We start from the raw sequence: 19,109 nt of genomic DNA, 5'->3' as shown, positions 1-19,109 counted from the left end.
TCGGCTATTTTTTAAATTAAATATATTCACATTTATGTCAATTTTCTGTAAAATGGCCTCTATATTATCGAAACTCATACACACAAAGCATGTTGACGCAGTTTTTTTTAAATGAGAAGTTTGTTTAAGATAATCGGTAGCGCGTTTTACGACAAAGGATTTTAGGCGGGAATACAACTCGGGTACAGTCTAATATCGACCGGGTACGATTAAGTATATTTACCGTGCCCGGGGTACATGTAAGTATACTTAAGAGTACCCGGGGTACAAGTAAGTAGTACCCGAGCCGGCAATGACCAATGGAGCGTGAGTAACCCTATGAATCAGTCATTTGCGTTAAGTGTCGGCACAGGCTAATTAGGGACGACACTTTCCGCTTTACCGTGTTTTTCGTTGAAAGGGAGTATCTACTTTGGGGTAATTAAGTGAAGGCTGAATGTTTCGTCCCTCATTCGCATAAGCGCTTGGCACAGGATAATCTTTACGAATAATCATTAAAGATGGTTTAATGCATGTGCGTTAAGTGTCGTCCCAGATTAGCCTGTGCAGTCCGCAAAGGCTAATCACGGACGACACTTTCCGCCTAAACTAGATTTTTGCTGAGAAGAGACTTTCTTTAAAAAGAAAATATCATTAAAGCGGAAAGTGTCGTCCCTGATTAGCCTGTGCGGACTGCACAGGCTTATCTGGGATGACACTTTACCCACATGCATTAAATCCTCTTTTCACAGAGCACGGCCAATTTTGTCCGAGTTATACAGCGAAATTGACTTTACCGGCTGTTCATCGTGATGAAGTACTCGAACATACCTCGCGTCTTTTAATCGCATGGATACCACTTAACATTTTTCAAGCCCATTAGGCCGGCTATTGTTTTCGAGAAACAACAAAGCTTTGTAGCTCGCAGCTGTCCGAGAAATATCATAAAACGTTCGCAATGAACCCATGAGTATTTTCTTATTTCTCTGGTATTTTTTTGCATTGTTGTGGTATTTCTCTCGGTATTTATGTTGTATGTATACGGCGAAATATGTGCGCTCTAATACTGATTGAACATATACTCTAATAGATCTATACTGATTACTATATCTCATGTGCACTGAACATATAGTCTAATAGATCTATACTAATTACTATATCTCATGTGCACTGAACATATACTCTAATAAATCTATACTAATTACTATATCTCATGTGCACTGAACATATACTCTAATAGATCTATACTAATTACTATATCTCATGTGCACGCCGAAAAATAACATTCTTAGAGTCAGTTTATACGCAAAGTTATATTGAATATATATATATATATATATATATATATATATATATATATATATATATATATATATATATATATATATATATATATATATATATATATATATATATATTATATTGAACTATATATATATATTGTGCGTCGATAAAGCCCATAGAAATGTTAAATCCGGTATTATATAACTTGCATCCAACTATAATGTGCACCAAACTATATAATGAATGGAGAATGTAGTGCATAAGACACGCTCTTAGAACACGGTGCTAAATGCATGTGTATAATGAAAGCGTCATCCCAGTTAGGCTGTACAGTCCTTACAGAAACTTCCTTTAAACGGAAGATACATAACACCGGAAAGTGTTGTCCCTGATAAGCTTATGCAGACTGCAGGGGCTAATCTCGGACGAACCTTTCCGCAATCTGAACGCTTCGGACAGTGAGCTACACCACACTGTTATGGCGAAATTGTCCGAGGGTTTCCGATTACCGTTGTGGCGGAATTGTCCGAGGGTACCCGATTGACCTTTCCGCATATGAATTAAGCCCCGTTTTCCCAAAGCGAAACTCATGTGCTTTATTCTGATTTCAATATTAAGTTCATTGTCTATTGATTAAAGGGGCCTTTTCACGTTTTGGTAAATTGACACAATTAAAAAACGTTGTTTCAGATTCGTAAATTTTCGTTAGGTTATAACATTTGTGAGGAAACAGTAATACTGAACATTTACCATGCCCTAAAATATCCGTTATATGCATCTTTTGACGATTTAAAAACCTGACAATTATAAAGCGTTGCAACGCGAAACGATTGAATAATTTGGAAAGTTCTGTTGTTGTCGTTATATTTTGCGTTACTACGAGGATTGCTGATATAAAGTATAAAATACATAACTCATTGTATGAGCACGGATGGCCGAGTGGTCTACAGCGATTGACTTTTACTCCAGGACTCCAGGGGTCAGTGGTTCGAGCCCAGTCGAGGGTTACCTTTTTTCTTTTTTTATTGTATTCTTTTTCTTTTACTGGAGCTTTTTAGATCTAATGTTTACATTTATCAATATAAAGCATTTAATGACAAACTTCAATACACGCCAAAATATGTGAAAAGGCCCCTTTAATAAGGCAACTTCTAAGCAGTAGGTCATTATTACAGCTGATATTACATACGAACTCATTTGTCCGCTGGGTGCAGTAAGGTGGGTTGGCGCAACATCTCATTATACTAACGAGTCTCGTTAAGGCGAAATTTTCTTCGGTCACCAGAGTTCGCGCGAGTATAAACATCTTAGGTTTCATTTCAATAAACCTTGTCTGTGTTGATTTGCATAATTGTACCCTACACCGAGCAAACAGCTCTTTGTTGTTTGCTGGTATTTGAAGTTCAATCCTGTGCGCACATGAGATAAACTGTGTCTAGTTGGTTGAATGGAATGTATCCTCTCTCAGTAAATCAATGAATGGCATGTAGTTAACATATTGAGTACATTGTTGGTTAGAAAACCCCATAATTATTCCAGAACATATTTGCACTAAAGAGCCATATAAATGTATGTCTGTGGTCTGAATTGATGATGGTATTTATTCGTATTGCTAACGAAAATATTAGTAACATTTAATACATCGGCTGATCTTGAACCAACTGACCTGGCATTGGGGAATTATATAAGCACAATCTCTCATAAAAACCCTTTATAACATCATACGGTGGAAGTTTCCACCTCGTGCCGTCTCCAAAGTGCCCCATGCGGATAAGCTGGTCTAACTCTTTCAGTGCTGGAACAGAATTTTGAAGGCCATTGCAAGCAGTTTGGATCTAGATGAGACGCCACAGAACGTGGCGTCTCATCAGGATCCAAACTGTTTGATATTCTGATAGTATTCTTTGAAAAAAAAATCGAAGAAAATGCTAATTTTAGAAACTCAGCAGACGACATTTTAGCAGACGACAAATTTCCCAGCATGCAAAGGTATAATTGCTGAGTCGTCCACGAACGCAGGAACCACAAAACTCAATCGCACATTCTCGGCTCTTTCCGTCAAACATCAGATAAGTATTGATAATCTGCTAGGGGTTCCGAATGCACAAAACTATGAGGGGACAATGTCTGGTTGGAGTCTTCAGGAGAAGCTGTACGGACCAGTGGAATCTCTACTGAAGACCAACCGTGTCACCATTGCTTCCACAATTCAAATAGTTAAGCGGCGATATGGTAATGAAGAATCTGGCCATTATGTAATGGAATCCAATTAGGTCCATGGTAAATGTATGACTTTTAACGCGTAACTCTACAGTACGATAATGCTTACGTAAAATCATGATGCTAATGGGACGAACACGCAATAATAAGAAGCTGATAACTCAAGATTGCGATAAAGAATACCCCATTCTACGATATTGCGATATTGATAATGCGATATAACATCGTGTAATCACCAACACAGCATCATAATGGTATGGTGTCGCCTTATTGCTTTCTTTATCGTTCATCGCGCTATCATCATCCTATTGTAACGCTATCACAATCGATCAAGTTATCGCGTGTTCATTATCGTTTTGTCGCGTTATTGTCATCGAACTGTCGCACTAAACCATCTTATTTGTATCAGTACCGTAGTATCGCCTTGTGTTGCTCATGCGAATAAAACCTTTTTGTCTATCCATGTTGCCGTTGTGTTTTCAATGGTCGATTTTAACATCTAAGGTATTCCTTAATTTAACAATATGTATCTACATTGGCACGCAACAGTAAACTCTGCTAACGCGACAGCAAGATGGTTTTTACAGGACAGTACGGTGGCGAGAATGTGAAACTACGAATCAATCGGTTTCCCTCGTAGATTATAATTAATCGATGTTTGAGGGAAAGGGCCGAGAATGTGAAACAACGAATATGATATGGCCTTATCACGATGTCAATAGCGAGATTTAGTATATGCGATTACACTACAGTGCGATTACGAAATGCCGAGAGTTCCATCGTGGTTACACATTAAAATCCAGAGGGCGACAATGCGATAGTGCGATAGTACGATGGCGACAATGCGATAGTACGATGGCGACAATGCGAAAGTACGATGGCGACAATGCGATAATACGATGACTACAATACGACAACGCGATAGTACGATGGCGACAATGCGATAGTCATATCGTACTGTGGCCATCGTATCATCGCATTGTTGCCATCGTACTATCGCGTTATCGTACTGTCGTCATCATATTATCGCATTGTCGCCATCGAACTATCGCACTGTCTCCATCGTATTGTCGCACTATTGGATTGTCGTCATCGTACTGTCGCATTGTCGTCTTTCGCTTTCCGGTACACATGCACACATCGTATTTTTTACTAGATGGAGCCACTTTTAAAAATACTTTACAATTCGGCATACTTTACATCAATGCCCATTCTATAACGTAATGAGAATTTATAACTGTAACCTCTTTCAAAGTACATCTTTATAAATTCATCTATTTTGTTTCTGCCATAAGAGTAGTTTGTGTACCGGAAGGCGATAGTCGACAATGCGATAGTACGATTGCGACGATGCAATAGTGCGATAATACGATGACGACAGTGCGACAATACGATGGCGACAGTGCGATAGTACGATGGCAGCAATGCGACAATGCGACAGTACGAAGACGACAATCCGACAGTGCGACAATACGATGGCTAAAGTGCGATAGTACGATGGCGACAATGTACTACCGCGTTGTTGCATTGTCGCCATCGTACTATCTCATTGTCGCCATAACACAATCGCATTGTCGCCATCGTACTATCGCACTATCGCATTGTCGCCCTCTGGATTTTAATGTGTAACCACGATGGCAATAACGGTATTCCGTAACAGTGCGAAACTACTGTCTGTTATATAAATCCATGCATAAGCGATGTCAAACGGGATTCCGTAGGTGGCTTATGTAAGCATGCGTTTTGTATTCTTATGACTAATTTTTTCGATGGAACACTACATACAGCGATTTAACACGGTTTCATAATGGACAATGATAAAATATATGTATTACTGGATATAACAACTTCATTCAGTTTGATGTTTATATGTGTCGCGCTGATTTCTGAGACTGAAACTGAACGTTCGGCCCGCTCAATCTGTCCCTCTCTATCCCCTGGGATGTCCCGGGGTCACGCACAGCCCAAGCTAGCCACAATGCGGTGGTCGTATAATGTAGTACGTTTAATAGGTAGTCCGTGCTTAGAATAGTCGAGTGAGAGAGATGTGCTTGGTAAGAGTTTGCGTTCGACGGAAAAATATCGCAGCAGGATAAACTGGGATTACTTGATAATGTGTCGTCGCAACCTAGGTTACGTATAGCTTAGACGTTACCTGTTCAGAAACCTTTATAATCGTGGAATACAAAGTGATCGATATAGTTAAAACGATGTATACATGTGTACTAAACAGGAAGTAACTAGATGTGTAATTCTTTGATACGTTCCTTAAGACGAGGTCATTGGTTCAATTATCCTACCGCTCGGTGACGTAAACGCTATGACCTATTATGCATAGACGTGAAACCATCTCACGTGCACACGTGCGGTAGCGAAACAAGTTTGCAGATGCACCATCGAAGGAGCGTGCGCGATGATCACACGCTGAATAAATCGCCTGGATTAAGTGGTGTGAAACATGTAAATGAGCCCTGCTCTATGAAAAGGGGGTTTAATGCATGTGCGTTAAGTGTCGTCCCAGATTAGCCTGTGTCTGCAAGGCTAATCTGGGATAATACTTTCCGCCGAAACTTAAATTTTGTTATATATATGTATATACTTTTTTTTAAAGAAAAATATCATAAAAGCAGAAAGTGTTTAATGCATATGCGTAAAGTCTCGTCCCAGATTAGCGTTTGCAGTCCGCACAGGCTAATCTGGGACGAGACTTTACGCACATGCATTAAACCCCTTTTGACACAGCCCAAGTGGAATACGCTCGATATTCTTTAAGATTGTCCATAAACAGGATCCAAATAGTAATGGTGGATGTAACTTGTATATGTTTGAAAATTGTAAAGTATGTTAGGATACGGTGTTTTCATGATCATCTGTGTTAGTCTTTTACACGTCGGAGGACGAGTTATCGGAAATGACGTCTTTGACGTCCTGACGGCGGCTGAGAGACAGAGACGAGCCGGTGAGTACTTCTGGAGTGGAATACGACAAGATGTATACAATAAGATATGTGCATGAATCAACAACATTTTTCAGATTCAAGGATAGTTGGCATGTTTTTATAAATGCTTTACAATAGCTGTTCGATATGCATTTATACTGGAATAAATTAGTTATATAACAATGTAATGATAACATGAATATAATTTCAAATAAAACTGGATATTGTCTTATAAATGTATTGATAGTTGTTATAGGCGTGAATATAGACTGAGAATAAGTGTGTTTCTTTTTCATTAATGTTCAACACGCATCTCAATTAAAACATGATTATACACGAAGATACATAACGGTTCGTTCAGTTATATATACTTGCGTATCATGTATGTCCAATATATATGTACATATATGTTACTTACCGGTAATTACATAATAACGATATTATAGGTATTTGCTTTAACCCTTTAAACGCTGGAACCGGATTTTGAAGGCCTTTGCAAACAGTTTGGATCCAGATGAGACGCCACAAAACGTGGCGTCTCATCTGGATCCAAACTGTTTGCTATTCTGATGGTATTCTTTGAAAAAAATCGAAGAAAATGCTAATTTTAGAAATTCAGCAGACGACATTTTAGCAGACGACAAATTTCCCAGCATGCAAAGGGTTAATATCCATATCCGTATGTTCATTATAGTTACAAGAAAATAATTGTTTAAGATGATGCAATTGTAATTTTGTGAAAGATTGAAGGAAGTGGAAGTGGGGTTATGATAGATTAAATAGTAATTGAGTGGAAGAAAAATATAAATAAAAGTGTTTCCTTCAAAAGGCATGCCTTGTTTGATTACTTGGGGGGGGGGGGGGGGGGCGGGGGACGCATACTTAATCTATGCGCGTAAATAAAGCGTAAATTAGAAATAATGTACATGTATATTGAATATCTTATAGACGTTAATCCTAGCTCAGACCATCGATTGGGAGTCCGGATTTTATCAAGTCTTCCTTAGCCTTGATGATACAATTACCAGCTACTTGCGAGTGTTTATTTAAGGCACTACGCTGTTTCATCTCTTCCCCTTGACTCGATTGCTCTTAATTAGCATAACACTATAACATCCATTCATAATTTAATTATCTACCGCCAATGCGTGAGTCGGAGTCCGAATGTTTGTTCTCCAGCCGCGCGCTACCTGGTCGGTTGATTGTTATTCTGAGCAGATCTGCTAAACAAGCAAAATTAATGAGCTAACTGTTGCCACAACGTGACTCCCTACTCAACAGACTCCGCTTTGGATCCCGGCTCAACAGATTCCGCTCTTGTTCCCGGCTATCGTTTAGGTTTTGTGTACAGGATGAAAATGCCCCCTTTGTTTTTGCTGACTAGGCATGTGCGAGGTCTGTATTAATATAAAACGCCATTAACGCAGGAAGCCTCGATGTCTGTTATCATATTCGAAACAAAAACGCCGCATGTACAATTAAAAGAGCATTAACCTATATACATGACTGCCCGAGAGACGGGTCTGCACTACCACCCTCGCCAATCTAAACCTCGTTAAGTTCCTGTGTCTGTTATTAGAGTGCGGCAGGATACCCGGACAATCTGCTCGAGGAAAAATGAGTATTATTAAGCGATTATAGCTATCTTTTTGTTCTAGCAAAAGAGTTAATTATGAAGAAGTCTTGTTCACAATTTGCTAAATTAACGATTATCAAAATAAGTATTATATATTAAAAAGAATGCATATGTCATGTTTAAACATCAGAAATAACACTCCTGCCTAAAATATGCTAACAATATTGGTTAATGAATGGATAATCGTCATTCGAAATCAGTAATTAGTATAACTCGTTTTTTTAAAGTACGTGTAAAACTTACATAGCGTTTATATTTCGCGAATGATTCTCACGGCAGGCAGCATGGCGCAGTGATACTGCACGTGTTTTTGCTTCCGAAGTGCCCGGTTTCGAATTCCTGTCGAAGGCAATATTTTTATTCAACTACATGTAGTTTTCTTGGCGGTCTAATAAGTTAGACTATTCAAAACATGATGTATTTAATAGTACCCATATTTAATTATATTTTTAAAATACGATCATATGTGAACAAGTTCCTTTCAACCTATGCATCTTGTGTTCATGGTGTTAAGCACGAGAATACACTTCGTTTTAAACTGCACACGTTTTTGATATATAATATAAATATGAACACTATTCTATTTTGTATTGGGTGACGAATTATTATTCCTTGATCCATCGTATGCGTACGGAATCTTAGAATCGCCGCATGTGTTCGTCATCCTTTATCAATTGTATTTGAACGGCATCCTTTATCAATTGTATGTGTACGTCATCCTTTATCTATTGTATGTGGTCGTCATACTTGCTCTATTGTATGTCTTCTTCTTCCTCGATCCGTTGTTTTTATACGGAATCATTGATCTATTGTATGTGTTCGTCATCCTTGATCTATTGTATGTGTTCGTCATCCGTGATCTATTATATGTGTTCGTCATCCGTGATCTATTGTATGTGTTCGTCATCCGTGATCTATTGTTTGTGTTCGTCATCCGTGATCTATTGTTTGTGTTCTTCATACGTGATCTATTGTATATATTCGTCATCCTTGATCAATTGTATGTGTTCGTTATCCTTGATCTATTGTATGTGTTCGTCATCCCTGCTCCATTGTATGTCTTCTTCTTCCTCGATCCGTTGTTTTTATACGGAATCATTGATCTATTGTATGTGTTCGCCATCCTTGATCTATTGTATGTGTTCGTCATCCGTGATCTATTGTATGTGTTCGTCATCCGTGATCTATTGTATGTGTTCGTCATCCGTGATCTATTGTATGTGTTCGTCATCCGTGATTTATTGTATTTATTCGTCATCCGTGATCTATTGTATGTGTTCGTCATCCTTGCTCTATTGTATGTCTTCTTCTTCCTCGATCCGTTGTTTTTGTACGGAATCATTGATCGATTGTATGTGTTAATCATCCCTTATCAATTGTATTTATTCGGCATCCGTGATATATTGTATGTGTTCGTCATCCTTGGTCTATTGTATGTCTTCTTCCTCGATCGGTTGTATTTGTACGGAATCATTGATCGATTGTATGTGTTCGTCATCCTTGATCTATTGTATGTGTTCTTTATCCTTGATCTGTCGTATGTATTCGTCATCCGTGATCTATTGTATGTGTTCGTCATCCGTGATCTATTGTATGTGTTCGTCATCCTTGATCTATTGTATGTGGTTCGTCATCCGTGATCAATTGTATGTGTTCGTCATCCTTGATCTATTGTATGTGTTCGTCATCCGTTATATATTGTATGTATTCGTCATCCGTGATCTTTTGTATGTGTTCGTCATCCGTGATCTATTGTATGTGTTCGTCATCCGTGATCTATTGTATGTGTTCGTCATCCGTGATCTATTGCATGTGTTCGTCATCCAATATCTATTGTATTTTTTTGTCATCCGTGATCAATTGTATATGTTCGTCATCCTTGATCTATTGTATGTATTCGTCATCCGTGATTTATTGTATGTGTTCGTCATCCTTGATCTATTGTATGTGTTCGTCATCCATGATCTATTGTATGTGTTCGTCATCCTTGCTCTATTGTAAGTCTTCTTCTTCCTCGATCTGTTGTTTTTGTACGGAATCATTGATCGATTGTACGCGTACAAAATCATTGATTAATTGTATGTGGACTGAATCATTGATCCATTATATTTAAATGGAATCCTTGATCCACTTAATGTGCACGAAATCCCTGATAAATTGTATGAGTATTGGATAATTTATCTATTATACACACAGGGAATCATTTATCGATTGTGTATGTACTGAATCCTTGATCCATTGTATGTATACGAAATCATCGATCCAGTATATGTGTATGGAATACTTGATCAATTGTATGTGTAGAGAATCCTTGATCTATTGTACGTGTATTCAATGATTGATCCATTGTATGTGTAAGGAATCATTGATCCATTATATGTGTACAGAATCATTGACCAATTTTTATTTGTACAGAATATTTGTACGGAATCCTTGATACATTGTATGTGTAAGTACTCGTTGATCAATTTATATGATCAGAATCATTGATCATTTGTATGCTTTCGGAATCCTAAATCAATTGTATGTATGCGGGGTTCATGATCAATTGTATGTGTACAGAAACCTTGATACATCATTTATGTGCGTAATCCTTAATTAATTGGCTGTATACATGCATATAATCATTGGTAAATTGTCTGAGTACGAAATCCTTGATCCATCATATGCGTACAGAATGATTGATCCAGGGTTTTTGTACGAAATCCTTTATCCACTGTATGTGTATGGAATCATTGACAACAGCAATGAATGACACATTAAACCACCAGAACGACAATAAGGGCGCCAATACAGCAATTATGATATTTATCGCCCCTTTTTTCATTCAGTCGTTCTGTCATGTTTTCATGTTCGCAACCTAAAAATTCGCCAAGACGACAACTTTAAAGAAAGGCAAATATACCAATAAAAAATACAACAAGGCGCCAATAAAACAATTTTGACATGAATCGCCTGTTTGTCGTTTTGGCGTTTTCTCACATGGCGACCTTTATATTAAACCAGCCAACACTCCAGACCGATATGCAGAAATCAGTTACCATGGACAATACCATTTTCTATGTGGCTGAATTTTGCCAAATTGGTCAATCGGCGATTTTGAAAAAAATGCCATCTCGGGAACACACCTGAGGCTCCTGGGCGATAAAAAGGGCGCCAATACGAAAATTATGACGTGTGTCACCCTTGATGTTCTGGCGAGGATATTTGTCGTTCTGGCCTTTTGTCATGTTGACGACTTTTAAAGTGATATTATGCGCATCTAATAGTATATGTTTTGTGTCTATCGCAACCCTTGTTTATTTTTGGTGTTTTCACTTCATATACACTTATATTTGTTAAAGCAGCATTAACATACTAAAACAATATCCCGGAAAGAGAAACATAATGCATTTGAATATAAACCGTACTTTCGTTTTGACAACTGACGACAAAAATGATTCGATGTACGATGTGAATCTAAATTTAGTTTAAGTGCAGATTCGTTCATACGACGCACGCACACCGATCGAACTCCGATCTTAATAAAAAAACAGTTTCGTCCGGCTTAGAGGACTGTACATTCGTGTAAAATATCGAATATAATATATATTTTTATGTACAACAGGTAGCAAGATGAGTTGCAGATAATTGGTTAGTTACCACATTTTAACTAACTCTTTTGACCTGTTAATCCTTTTCAGTTCAATTCAACAGCGAAAACTGCCCATAATATCACTTTAAACCCGGCGACAATCCGACACGAGATGTTTTTTATTAATTATTGTCAATATACAAAGATCGATTCTAGGCATGCAATATCTCGAAACCTTGGAGAGAACATGCGTTCAGACAAAATATAATTGAATTCATTATTAATTACCCCTTGGACAGACCTGAATGCAAACACAGTTATGTGTTGCAAGCTCCATGTGCAGTGTTCTGTTACTGGCTTTGTTTTGCCGACTGATGCTGGTTCGTTGTTGTAGACTTCTTTTGTTTTCTTTTATTCAGTTTGATTTTATTTTTTAAGGTTTTTTTTTGCAGTCATGTTTTATTGTCGATTCTCACACTATTTTTTTTATGTTAGATGGGTTTGTATTCTTAATGCAGACTAGTTTAGTTTACGTTTTTTTTGCAGACGTCCTTTTCCAGAGTATCAGCAGCTACGAGACCATCATACCTCACGTAGTCGACGAGCATGGCGACTTCCTCAGCTATAATGTCCATCAGTCACGGGTCCGCAGGGCCGCAAGGGGGCGCGTTGAAGCAACCTCACAGAGCGAGATCATTGATGGCTCGGACATCTCCGAATATCGTATCTTCTACAAGTTCTCGGTCTTTGGGAAAGAATTCCACTTTGATTTGACGCTTAATACAGACTTTCTGGCGCCCGGATTCGTGGTGGAGTACCAAGACCGACGCGGCGTGATCGGCACTTCCGGTACTGTTGCTAACTGTTACTATGTGGGTCAGAGTCGGACGCCGATCATATCAACCGCGGCCATCAGCAACTGTAATGGACTGGTAACGTCGTCTGATTTATACGTTGTTATGATAAAAACGGCGAAAACTTGAACAGCTAGCCGTAGATGAAATTTGATTCAATGTTTTCTACATTTTTTTATTATGTTTATAATTACATTTATATCATTAAAGTAGAAATTTACTAATCAAATTATTATTATTATCACGATTTTCACTACAATGAAAATTATGATGTGTATACTAATGAAAATTATGAATCTGAATCTGAATCTGAATCTGAATCTGAATCTGAATCTGATGATGATGATGATGATGATGATGATGATGATGATGATGACCGAAAAGTCACCTGTTATGGACAGAAACAAAATTGTTTCAGCACGGCGTGTTTTCCACGGCGGAAGAGGACTACTTCGTCGAACCTCTCTGGAACCACACAAACACCGTGGAGACAGAGGGTCACCCGCATGTGGTCTACAAGCGCTCCTCCGTCATCAGTCCGGGGCTTGATGCCCACTGCGGGGTTAGTGGTACGTGGGGCGTTCTATTTATGATCCCTCATCAGAATATATAATAATGAACACAGCGAACATAGACCGAATTGTATACTCTCCATTGCTCTATTACTCAGTCAGATTCAGGTATTTTAAAGTCGGGATGAAGATTCTCGTAATCATTGCGACGGTTGCATTCTAATTGAAATTCTTGTCTTAATAATATGAGTTGGTATCGCTTTGCGTATAAAAGCTTCGAGACAATGTCCAACCGGTTTTGTTTGCTATTAAGTATATATATTGATATTTCTCTTAGACCGCACCCGAGACGCGGTAGTTCCGAAGCCTCTTTTGGCATCTGACATCGGCGTCCAGTGGGCGGAGGGACACCGGATAGAAAACTTCATTTTCTCCGCTCAGAACGACTCAATCACCCACAGACTCGTACCAAGGAAAGTTTACGACATTCCAGTCACACAAATCAAGAAACCATTCATTGAAAAGCCACCGTACCAAGCTACGGACAGCGTCCGAAACCTGAGGGGCTTACTGCGCGGCCCGGTCCGTCAGAGACGCGGGGCAGATCCACGGGGATCAACGCGCGACCCGGGCCGACAGAGACGCGAGGTTGTGATGGAGATGCCGGAGAGGACGGTGGAGACGATGGTGGTGGTGGACAGGGAGATGTACATGTTCCACAAGTCCGCGAGCGTCATAGAGCCGTATGTGCTAACAATCATGAACATTGTAAGTTTGCCGATCACGAACAGGTTAAAGTATAGTTTACAACTATATAGCTTAATAATCACTAGCCAATTTGATGCGTTTTTAGATCGGTTCACACCATTCTAAGGGGTGAACGTACAAATTGCATCAGTACAACTAAAACTAAAATTTTCATGTCAGTCTAGTAAATGTGGCAAATTTTGGTGTACATGTTCGTTCGGGTGAGTAATGACTTGTATATTATATTAATATTTACTTCGACTTATACTACAGCATTATATCGTTACATGTTAAAATTTGCTGTTGAGAGAAAAACGCCCTCACTGAAAACTTTGTAAGAGGGACAATTTGTCAGCATGTTGGCAAGGGCCTAGTTTGACTGGTTGAAAACACAAAAGTTTCATAAACGCTCGTGTCATCGAACTTACCTTTATGTTTTGTTTAAATTTATCAAAGACGAACGGTGTTCCATACTGAAAACGTTTGCTGATAACTCGGCATCCACATTATTTTTTCAATAGTTGAAGCCGTTTTTAATTCATCGATGGTATTTTATGTCGATTAAATGCATCAATAAAATGACAGTATACTAAATTACACCATGATCCGTTATAGGTTACTACCGGTGGAGTTTATTATGTTTGGATCACTATCTTGTGTTTGTGGCACACACACACAATAAACAGTCATTACAACGTTGGAGAATAACTTGTGCTGTTGTAAAAAAATTAACAAAATAATGTAATACACTCAAACAATAATCGGGCAAATCGACGTGATCAATGTAATTAATTGCATATAAGAAAACTGATGTTATCTCAAATTATCATCAGTGGTTATTTTGGTAACATTTAAAATTAAAATTAAAAAACGAAAGAAAATCTGTATAAAGAGTGACAGCGAAACATGAACCTTCAGCGCTCAATCAAAACGGCATTATAATATCGATCATTATCGTTGAAGGTTGCAAAACTATACCGGGACCCTAGCATTGGCAACAGCATAAATATCGTCGTATCAAAACTGGTTATCCTCACGGAAGACAAGGTAAGACTACATTCATCTGGCAGTAAAAGATAATTGTATTAAATATCACTGACATTAATCCCTGTCTAGTTTTCCAGTTGGTCGTATTTTTTGTTCAACATAAGCATTCGTGCAGTATCATGTTGAGTTCTTTGTACAGGAGAACCTATCGATTAGCCATCATGCGGACAGATCTCTCGACAGTTTCTGCAAGTGGCAGCATCGCCAGAACACAACGAGCGCACAGACGCACGACAATGCCGTGCTACTGACAAGGTAGATCCGAGGAGACTGATCTGAGCCTCTCTTTGGACTTAACCCTTAAAGCGCTGGAGCTGAATTTTAAAGGCCTTTGCAAACAGTTTGGATCCAGATGAGACGCCACAGAACGTGGCGTCTCATCAGGATCCAAACTGTTTGCTATTCTGATAGTATTCTTTGAAAAAAATCGAAGAAAATGCTAATTTTAGAAATTCTGCAGACGACATTTTAGCAGACGACAAATTACCCAGCATGCAAAGGGTTAATGCATGTTTATTCGAAGATTAGCCTGTGCGATCCAGAGAAGCTCATCAGGAACGATTAATTCCGCTTGCATGGTATTTTTGTTTTTGTTTTAAGGAAGTCTAGGCTGAAAGTGACGTCTCTGATCAGACTGTGTTGACTGCACAGACTTACCTTGTACGACACTTTACGCACACGCAACAAGTTTTCATTTTCCCAAAGCGAGGCTCATTTGTAAGATCAGTGCTTAATCGTTTTACTAGAAGTTACCGGGCCGCCTCTGTTATGAATGTTTGTATCACACTTTCCCTTAAATAAATTTTCATGTAAAAATTTACGAAATCATTCTTTTTATTATTCAATAATACAATTTTTCGTTTTTCAAGAAGAATCTCCCATAAACAATACTTTATTTTGATTTATCTGCCCCTGAATGACTAAAGCCCTTATCACGCGACAGGTACGATATCTGCACGTACAAGGACAAGCCGTGCGGCACCCTGGGGCTGGCCCCTGTGGCGGGCATGTGTGAGGGCGAGAGGTCATGCAACATCAACGAGGACATTGGACTCGCCTCAGCGTTCACTGTGGCGCATGAGATGGGACACAAGTATGGGCTGTATTCCCGTTATATTATACATGAACTTCGCTCGGGGAACACCGAACTTAATGCATGTGTTTAAAGCGAGAATATACGATTTTGTCAAATATTTATGAATTTATATAAAATGTGTAAAACACTCATTAACATATATTTAGATATAAATTAGAATAAAAGTTAAGAAGAATATGTGTCGAAAAATGCGAAATACGCCAGATATTTAATTCTGAAATCGAAAAATCTCTGTACATTCGAATTCGCCAGCATGTAAATCATGCATGTACGATGTGAATCTAAATTTAGTTAGACGGTTCATTTTAAATTCCTGCAACGATATATATTCATACGACACACGAACACTAACTCTGATCCTAATAAAAAGACGAATGCTTCGGTTATTGTAGGAAAATGTATACGAAATATCTTCGTCACAATCGGCTCGGGCGCTAATTTGTCCTTGCTGCATTTATGAAATTCATATTCAATGTATAATTTTTCTTGCCTATGTGTGTTATTGTAACATATTTTTATCAATCTATTACAATTTAACACATATAATAATCGTATAATCTCGCTAACCCTTACCCTAGTGTCTTACCATATTAGCCTGCGAAGTGCGTTTAACCCATTTATGCCTCGTGGACTCTCCCATCCTTCTAAATTGGATCAAGTTATTTCCAAAATTATGGATGTCTGGTATATTTATTTCTATTTTTAGAATATTTCTAACAAAATTTCGTTTAAGCAAACAGTGAAGACCCTGATGAGACGCCGCATTATGCGGCGTCTCATCTGGGTCTACGCTGTTTGCCTATGCCTTTTTTCAGGACGCTAGGCATAAATGGGTTAAATCTCTTTCGTTTCATGGAAGTCTCTTTCGAACATTCTTTCTAAGCGGAAAGGTATCATATCTGATTAGCGTGTTAATAATGCACAGGCTAATATCGTATGATACTTTACGCACATGCAGTAAGCCCCTTTTTCAAGAGTAAGGCTAAAATCTATTCTTTATATGAGCCGCGTTCTGATAAAACTGGGCTTATTGCATGTGCGTAAAGTGTCATCCCAGATTAGCCTTTGCAGTTCGCACAGGCTAATCAGGGACGACACTTTCCGCTTAAACTAGATTTTCTGTAAAAAGGGACTTCCTTTAAACGAAAAATACCATTAAAGCGGAAAGTGTCGTCCCTGATTAGCCTGTGCGGACTGCACAGGCTAATCTGGGACGACACTTTACGCACATGCATTATGCCCAATTTTCTCAGAACAAGGCTCATATCATGGTCCGCTAAAATGAATATTGATTACATAAAAGTATGATTAACATACTTACTATAATTACGGTTTCAGATAAACACAATTTCTACAATTTCAATACCAGCAATACTATACTAGTTTAAATAGACTAACCTATTTTGGTATTTTGGTTTTGTTTAAGTATGTAGTGAAGAATTGTTATACATTCATTTTGTTTTACACATTATTTTAAGTAAATACTATAAGTGAACCCCGTTCGCCACAAGTCGGGCATTACAGGTAATTATTTATATAAAAATGCCTATTCCCAGTTTCGGCATGCAACATGACGGCGCCGGGAACCTGTGTGGCACCCCGGGGCAGGAACCAGCACGCATCATGGCGGCCAGACTGGCAGGGGACACCAACCCATTCCTGTGGTCTAACTGCAGTCGCCAGTACATTACAGAGTTCCTGGAGTGAGTTTACCTTGCTTGGGAATCAGTATAGTGATGCATTGCAAACAGGAACCCATTTGTAGCGTTGTTGGCTCTCTTGAGCACAACGTGCTCTTGATGAGCTTCTGTGTTCACCTGTTACCGTCGTTAGTCGTGCACCATGGAGTGTGCCTCGTCAACACTTCTCTTGTTAACACTCTAGTTTAAAACTGTGTCACATGAAGTCAAAACTAGGGTACTAGGTCAAATTAAAGAAAACGACTGTAAACATTCTAGAAGTTACCATGTTCACCAACTCATCATGAAACTTGATTTTCCGTATAAACCTTGCTTATTCTCTAGAAGTCACGTGTTTGCCCGAATCTTCATAGTTCCGTTCCGTTAAAAAAAACAAGGTGGGGGCTGGTATTTTTCGTTATTTATGCTGTGGTGAAACCTTTGAATTGTTAACAATAACATTTAAATGCTAGTCCAATCATCATTAAACTTGCTCAAAGAAATGTCTGATGATATCTCGGTCAAGTTTTTTAAAATGTGTCCCGTCCGTCCTAAACAACGAACATTTTTGGCTCAGTCATCAAAACTTGCTAAGAAAATGTGTGCAACTGATTCCTGTGCCGAGTTCGAAAATGGTTCAGGACCACTGAAAACGTTGCGCCATTGGACGGGGCATATGTTATATGGCCATTGTGAAACCATCTAATCACTCTCTATTTTTTTTTATATCAATAATCATCAAAATAGCTTAGAATATAAGCTTTGATAATTCCTGGGCCTGGTTCTAAACTGGTTCCGGAACATTTCAAAAGCTGTTCAAGACGGTACTACGGGTTTCATTTGACCGATATTCTGCCTTTGGTCGCCTTGTTTATTTTAACGTATTTGCAATATGAACCCGTCTTTTTGCATATCGTTAGAGTATTGGTAAGGGATTAAGCCCTAAAAATATGCAATGACAACTACACCATTGACCCTCGTTCTGGGAAACTTGGGCTTAATGCATGTGCATATCCTATATTAGCCTGTGCAGTCCACACAGGCTTATCAGGGACAACACATTCCGCCTATACTGAATTTTCTTTGAAAATGGACTTTCTTTCAACAAAACAAATCCAAAAAGACCAAAAATTGTCGTCCCTGATTTGCCGGATCGGACAGAACAGGTTAATCTGGTACCACACTTTGCGATCATGCGTTTGGCCAAAATTTCCAAGAACGAGGCATCCACTATAAGGTTTTATGCAGTCAATGTATTTCATGCTTGTGTCAGGTCTGGGAAAGGTCGCTGTTTGGAGAGCATGTCCGGCTCGCACCACCAGGCAGACGAGCCGGTTACCGGATATAACCTCGGCCATGACGCCAACAAGCAGTGCCGTCTGCAGTTCCATGACAAGTCAGTGCCCTGTAGAGTATATGTAAGTCAACGAGCATCTTGCATGTGGGTCTCGTTCTGTGAAACTGGTCTTTATGCATGTGCGTAAAGTGTCGTCCCAGATTAGCAGTGCGAACAGGATAATCTGGGACGACACTATCCGCCTAC

General features: G+C 38.8%; 2 protein-coding genes across 4 annotated transcripts in view; one reads left to right on the top strand and one right to left on the bottom strand.

The window, feature by feature from the left end:
• LOC127851894 (translation initiation factor eIF-2B subunit gamma-like) overlaps window positions 1-19,109 on the bottom strand; it is a 488,689-nt gene that overhangs the window by 390,784 nt on the left and 78,796 nt on the right. The gene's annotated exons all lie outside the window — the stretch shown is intronic.
• The window catches only part of LOC127849979 (A disintegrin and metalloproteinase with thrombospondin motifs 6-like), a 30,255-nt gene continuing 14,532 nt past the window's right edge, over window positions 3,387-19,109 (top strand). Inside the window, exons 1-9 of the mRNA XM_052382715.1 lie at window positions 3,387-3,518; window positions 12,192-12,563; window positions 12,904-13,054; window positions 13,335-13,765; window positions 14,708-14,791; window positions 14,931-15,046; window positions 15,735-15,884; window positions 17,444-17,590; window positions 18,840-18,984. Of these exons, the coding sequence (XP_052238675.1) occupies window positions 3,387-3,518; window positions 12,192-12,563; window positions 12,904-13,054; window positions 13,335-13,765; window positions 14,708-14,791; window positions 14,931-15,046; window positions 15,735-15,884; window positions 17,444-17,590; window positions 18,840-18,984 (1,728 nt within the window). The remainder of the gene's footprint in view (window positions 3,519-12,191; window positions 12,564-12,903; window positions 13,055-13,334; window positions 13,766-14,707; window positions 14,792-14,930; window positions 15,047-15,734; window positions 15,885-17,443; window positions 17,591-18,839; window positions 18,985-19,109) is intronic.

This window comes from Dreissena polymorpha, chromosome 11 (genome assembly GCF_020536995.1).
Source record: "Dreissena polymorpha isolate Duluth1 chromosome 11, UMN_Dpol_1.0, whole genome shotgun sequence".
Classification (NCBI taxonomy): domain Eukaryota; kingdom Metazoa; phylum Mollusca; class Bivalvia; order Myida; family Dreissenidae; genus Dreissena; species Dreissena polymorpha.
The sequence above is the reverse complement of the archived record's forward strand: the minus strand, read 5'-3'. Positions and strand labels throughout refer to the sequence as shown.